Genomic DNA, 6,930 nt, shown 5'->3' on the forward strand with positions numbered 1-6,930 from the left:
ACAAAGAAACGATTTTAATTGGGATTGTTTCAAAGAAAACTATAAATCTGGTAAATTTGAGTTGGAAACTTTTTATTTGAGGTCAAATGTGTAATTTAGAGTCTCTTGAGGCACATTCATAAGAAATTTGATGGATATGAACATGAACCCATCGTTTTCTATCGACTTTCTGAAGAAAAATCCTATGAAATCGAAAAAAAAAACTTTAAAAAAAGTTACTCTAGATCCCCCGACGAAATATTTCGCCGGACCCCGCAAAATGTCGGGAAAGAGCCCTTCTTTCATGGTGCCAAATATCAGACTTGCGCCGAATTTTTTGTCTTAAGTTTGTTCTAAGAAACACACCGTGTGAAAAGTTGTTCTGGATGCATACATTAGTTTTTGCTTACCTATTTATTTAAAAAAAAATATATAGAAAAAAAACTTCAATTTGAAGTAATCAGAGATAAAACTGATAGACATTTAAATTTAGTGTCTTTTTGTACATTTTTAGTCAAAAATCAATATTTTGTCATAAATTTAACAATTTTTCGAAATGGATAATTTTGTTTTCTAGCACCATTTTTCAGTTTACAAATAACATCATAGAAATTATAAGTATTAAACTCAAACATGAAGAATGTTGTTATAATGTTAAAATTTGATCTCAAGCATTTTTTTAAATTCAGGCAATCAATTTACTTATTTAATATTTCATGAACAGCCTTAAGGGCCGGTCATAGAACTATTTTGAAAAGCCGTCGCGGTCCGGATGAAATGGCTTCAGGGGCCGGATCCGGCCTGCGGGTCGTACGCTGGGCAGCCCTGTGTCATAAAATACTTAGGACTCAGTTAGATCAACGCAAATTTTGATTTTGGATTTTGCAAAAAAATACTTTTCATTGAAAAACATATAAATATGATTTAATTGAAACAACTATTTTAATCATGATTTCGCATTTTTTTTTACTTGATAAAAGTAGAATAAGCACTTTCCTTTCAGACTGCAGTCCCGATACTTTTCAAATAATGGGCAGCGAACTTTTTATGTGTATTTGGTAAGGGACCATCCATAAACCACGTGGACACTTTTTTGGAAATCTTTTTTTGTATGGACGTGTCCACGTGGTTTCTGGATGGTCCCTAAACCATGTAATTTTGCACATCCTGTGGTCAAGTAAACTATTTTTATGTTTGATTTATGTTTGTCAAGGTTTATACTGAAATAAACTAGCCAGATTATTCCTCGACCAAACCAATACAAAAAAAAACCATTACAGTTCACTTTCTTCGTGACCACCAACGATTCAAGCCTACTCATTTTCATACCTAATTAACCACTAAACCTAAATAGGAAGTGCTACCGCCGACCCAACGCCAAAAGCTGGTCACAACGTGCCTGGCTGGTGCGCACCGAGTATGCAATTTCTCACGCCATGCGTGTGCCACCCCCTAAAAATCGCACAAAACAAAAAAAAAGTGCACTCGATTCTCACTCCCTCACCCTCACAGTTGGAAAAAGTGCACTTTTCTTCTGGTTTTCCCTGCAGACCGCGCCACCACGTGCCAACTGGAACCGTATTGGTGGCTCATTCGTAGCTGTATTGGTAGCTGTTTGTACGAGAGCCCTCGACTCAAAATCGGAAAAAGCTTTCTGCTCCAGCACAAAGCTCCACGGAGGAGGGGACCACCAGTATAAAGCACTAAACAGTGGCAACTTTTCTATCATACTTGAATCGCCATTCGAACTCTCAGTGCCTTATTCCACGTGTGTGACCCCTTTCGCCGTTGCCCAGCTCATCCACGTGCCGACATGTTCCGATCGATTGTGAGTGTGGTTGTTCTAGTGATCTTTAGTGATTTTCAGAAGAATTATTGCGGACTTAAGTGTTTTTTTTAACAAATGGACTCTTATAAAAGATTAAGTAACTGAAAGTTACTATTTGAGTGAGATGGTGAAATAAAGGCTGTTCTAACGCACGCGTGATTTGTTTGCTCTCCATTGGTACAGATTTTTGTGACATTGTTTGCGGTTTGTTTCGCCGGAATCATCCACCACCGGCAGGACGACGAAGAGGTTGCCGAAACGGAGCATCATCACAATATCGAGCACAAGCATGCGACCTCCCACCAGAGCTTCAAGTTCCACCACTTCCATGCCGTGCCGGTTTACGTGAAAAAGGAGGACCAGCAGTTCCTGAAGCACCCGGTCGAGGTGTCCGGTATCAAGCATAATTTGAAGGTGAGTGATGATAGAGGGTCGAAAGTAGTACTGACTACTGACTACTGACTACTGACTACTGATGAAGTTCAATTATTTTGTTTGCAAAATTTTGTGGAAGAATTATAAAAAATTACCCTCTACAACTTAAAATTCGCCAACAATCATTTTCAATCAATTTATGATCTTTAAAAAGCATTGGACTCTTAAAAAAAAATCTTAAAATTTAAGAAAATTCTAAGGTTGGAAGTGTGACTTATTGAATGTACCTTCGCCAATGTTTTAAAGAATGTAATTTTTTAAACTTACAATTCCTCTATGTAATGTGAAAAACAAGCAAAAAATTTGCCAGTACAGGGTTAAAAGGAATCAATTCTTATTTGGTGGTATTTGAAAGGATTCAAGAAATCATATTTGTGTTTTCAAATGAAAATTTTCTTTAAAAAAAATCTTGTACAGTCGATCGTTAAACATTTAGATTACCTTTCTATACCTTTATTATTTAAGTTAAAATTTTAGTGAGATGTGCTATTTAAATTAATTATTGCAACCGGATTTTGTTCATTTTTATTTGGCAGACTGTTTAATGATTCTTACTTTACGGATTTTTACCAACCGAATCTGGTAAAAAAATCTATGTATGGAAATTTACTAAATAAGGTAAAAATTGATGATGTTTAGATAAACTGAACCAAATTCAACGCATTTGAAAAGTCTGAATTTTTTAAATTTATTTTTTAATCAAATTTTTTATGTTACTTTTTACGGGTTAATATTTTTTTTGTTTACCTGATCTTTTCTAATCAGATGAATAACAAAAGATTAAATTATAGAAAAAATGCGTATGAAATTGTAACTTATTTAAATATATATTCCAAAAATTACATTATCAATTTAAATCAAATTGCTACACTCTTTGGAATTAAAACAAAAAGCTACACACTAGAAGAGCTGTGTTCAAGTCTGAAGTTTATTGTTTCAAACTTAACTCGATTTTTTTTTCAAAGAAAGTTATTTTTGGTACGTTTTGCATTCTTACACTGAAATAAAAAAAAAAACAAATTAATAAATTCTAGGAATTTTACCTCCTTTTCTTATGACGTAATCCAAAAAATTAAATTACTAAATAAGAATAGGTGCCGAAATTCCCAGAATTTAAAAATTTGGTACTTTTTTGTTATTTCATTGTGAAAAAAAAATCAAATAATGATTTTCAAAAACAAAGCATTTATTTTTTGTAATTTTATGAACATTTTCCCTTAAAAAAATAATTGATTACATTTTGCATTTTTGAAAAAAAAAAACATTTTTTTTATTATTTTTGTGATAATCAGCAGTTCTTTGAATTGGTAACAAAATAATTTCTCTGAGTGTTTTTTTGTATTTTTAACCCAACAGTTTATTTAAATATTCATTTTTCCTAATGACATTTCGGTGAGTTTTTTTTGCATTTTTTCAAACGTGAGCTGTATTTTTATTTTTCAATGGAGCACCCACCGTCGAGCAGTTATTGCTTTTTTCAATAATGTATTTCTTATGGAACGAACTGTCAAAAACTGCTCGACGGCGGGTGCTCCATTACATTATTATTTAATGTAAAAATCAATAAAATCACAATTTCAAGCGTATATTTGTCTACAAATCTTTTATTTGGCATGTTCCACATCATTTAAAGGAATGTTGACTGACATTGAATTGTACTTTTCGCCAAAATAAGTGTTTTAAGTTCGACATCTGAAATCAGCCATGGCCGCTAGCATTTTAACAACAAAACAGCATTTCTATTTTATGATTGAATTAACTATCCAATCATTCTGACTGGTTATTTATCTTCAGTAAGTCGAAATAATGTAAATTTAAGGATTTATACTAAAATAAAGCGAAGAACTGCTCATTTTCGAGCAAAAATTAGGGGGGTCTAATATAGGACAACGAAAATCCTAACTTTTCCAAAAGTGGACCTCTGTTAATTTAACCTTCAAAAATTAAGAGAACTGTGTAGTTAAGCAAAAGTTTCTCTTAAACATACAATAAATGCTTGCTATAATCAACCTAATTGCGTTTTTTTTCAATTATGAGTATAAATATAGCTGTTTTCATCTTGAAAGTACCAAAAATGCAGAACTAATAAAAACCTATAATTAGTTGTATTTAACTGAAGCATCATGATTAAAGTTTGAAATGATATTTAATAATAATAAATCAATAACAAAACATTTTTTTGGAAATAAACATGCGTAGTTTTATCAGCAACTGTAAACAAATCTATCCAGGTTTTTAAGCGAAGATGGCGTTCGAATGTTGAACGTCCGAAATGTCAAAATCGCGAAAGAGCACCAACATTAGAAAAAAAAATGTGGCTGTCATGCCATGGCACACTTTTTTCGTAATGTTGGTACCACTGGGTCTCGTGGCGCAGGGGTAGCGGCTTCGGCTGCCGATCCCGATGATGCTATGAGACGCGGGTTCGATTCCCGCCTTATCCACTGAGCTTCTATCGGATGGTGAAGTAAAAACGTCGGTCCCGGTTTCTCCTGTCTCGTCAGAGGCGCTGGAGCAGAAATCCCACGTTAGAGGAAGGCCATGCCCCGGGGGGCGTAGTGCCAATAGTTTCGTTTCGGTACCACTGCGTGATTTTGACATTTCGGGCGTTCACTATTCGAACGCCATTTTTGCTTAAAAAGCTGGATTGTTTTGTTTCGGTCAACTTTTTATGTAATCAATAAGGAAAAATGTGTATCAAAATTACATTTTTGAATTATTTTAATGTTTACAGCAGCTTTTGCAAAAATTTTCTCTGTCCTTTTCGGAAATAAATTTGTTTAAATGTCACCAAATATCGTTTAAATTCGATGCAAAATTAACAGTTTTCCTATAGTGGTCCCGGGTCGACAATCGGATTATGGACCCGGGTCCACTATAGTAAAAGGTCCATAACAGGAAAAAAAACTTTTTTTTAAATGGCTTTTTTTCTGCTCAAAAACAAATAACTGATGAAACAAATAGTATAGTAAAAATTGTTCAAAAGACTTCAGATTTCATTGTTTTGTACAAAGGGTTATGAAAAAGTGCTTATAATATTGATTTTTTTCAAATGCGCTTCGATTCTACTAGGGGGTCCACTAATGGTTAAAATACCGTATTAAACATAACCAGAAACCTTTTTCTCAGTTTATGCAATTCTTTTCAGTTCAAACATATTTCAAATGTTTTTGAAAATAACAAGATTGTTTTAAAAAAAAATTATTGTGTGGTTTGGCAAAATGAAAAATAAAATAATTTAATTCATTTTAAGTTTTTTAAATGATTTTTTGATTTTTGTAATGAAAATTTTCTAGAGACAAGCAGTTCTTAAAAAAAGTATTTTAAATTTTGAATTCAATTTCAGTTTTTACCAGTTTCAACAGTTTGATCTGCTTTCACAATGAAAAAAAAAAAGCTTAAAACTGTTTCAATAATTTTTGTAATTTGTATAAAGAGCTTTCTGAAATGCACCGGATAAAAAAAAATCTCTTACAAGTTTTTCAACAGTTTTTTTTAAGTACCTAATCATTTAATAAAAAAACAACATTACTGTTTCAGATTGTCCACCCCGAAACCGAGCACCACCACGGTCACGGACTAACGCTGGAAAACCACAGCGAGTTTGACAGCAAGCTGCACGGAGGGCACGGATACGATCTGGGACATGCCGGATCGGAACATATCGCCCAGGACTACAGCCAAGAATACGAGCACCACTACGGGGGCCACCAGCTGGAGGAACAGGACGACAGTTAAACTGGAACCACACTGGCTTGGATTTACAAAATTTTCTGCCAAAAGCTTGTCGGCGTTTGGCATATTCCTACGCGAAGATTAAGGTGCCAGCATGGTGGTGCCCCTCCAAGTTCCAGATCGTTGTTATCGTTCCGGTGATGGCGTGAAAGGAATCGTAAATGTATACATGTGATATAGTCAGTTATTCGATAAGTATTGCTCTGTTGTATTATTATTATACATTATTCGACTGATGGATAATTCCATTTTGATTAGATGAAACATGTGTAGTTGAAATCATCCGTTGTTACATTTTGTTTTTGTCAATTAATTTTGTTACAAATGAAAGAGTAAAAAAAAAATAATAAAAGATATAAATAAAAAAACTGGTCTTTTAGCTATCACTTAAAAAACTACTGTCATCTGGGGCGAATCGGGACTACAGTCGGAATAGGGACAGCAGTTTTTCGAGCACTGAAAAGCTTGAAATTAGGAAAACGATGCACTATTTTAGATGTTCTGTGTCTGTTCTATCCGAAACTAGGGGAAATCTACCCATTTTAATCCTAATAAGCGGTCGTGTTTGAATGATGCTGGATAATCTAGAGTCTCCCTTGAATTTTACTAAAACCAAGTACACCAACGAGTAGAGCAAGTTTTTGTGAACATTTCTGTTTATTTTCACTTTCACTAAAAGTTATTCTATTTCTTTACCAAGCATTTAACAAAAAAAAAATTCCCAAGGGTATTCTAATAGGGACCTACATAGGGAAATGAAATGTTCTGGAAGAAATTTCAAACACCCAAAGTCATTCAAATTTAAGGTTGAAAAGCTTGTATTTTTTCTTTGGTGCTGGCACTTTTCTTGTACCGAACAAGCACAAACATAACAAAAAACTATCAGATTATTATCAACAACAGTTTTACAATACTTTTGATTGTTATAAGTCTCGATTTTTGCCTAAATTATT

The 6,930-nt window shown here is 33.7% G+C and overlaps 1 protein-coding gene across 1 annotated transcript; it reads left to right on the forward strand.

The window, feature by feature from the left end:
• Positions 1 to 1,702: 1,702 nt before the first annotated feature.
• LOC6047740 (histidine-rich glycoprotein) lies at positions 1,703 to 6,346 on the forward strand. The gene is made up of 3 exons (XM_001864724.2): positions 1,703 to 1,807; positions 1,991 to 2,221; positions 5,783 to 6,346. The coding sequence occupies exons 1-3, from the start codon at positions 1,793 to 1,795 to the stop codon at positions 5,978 to 5,980; spliced, it is 444 nt and encodes a 147-aa protein (XP_001864759.1). The 5' UTR covers positions 1,703 to 1,792; the 3' UTR covers positions 5,981 to 6,346.
• The last annotated feature ends 584 nt before the right edge of the window (positions 6,347 to 6,930 follow it).

Source organism: Culex quinquefasciatus, chromosome 3 (genome assembly GCF_015732765.1).
Source record: "Culex quinquefasciatus strain JHB chromosome 3, VPISU_Cqui_1.0_pri_paternal, whole genome shotgun sequence".
Lineage (NCBI taxonomy): Eukaryota > Metazoa > Arthropoda > Insecta > Diptera > Culicidae > Culex > Culex quinquefasciatus.

Coding starts and splice junctions, on each gene's coding strand:
- LOC6047740 (XM_001864724.2), top strand. Junction 2,222..5,782: donor GTATCAAGCATAATTTGAAG/GTGAGTGATGAT, acceptor TTACTGTTTCAG/ATTGTCCACCCCGAAACCGA.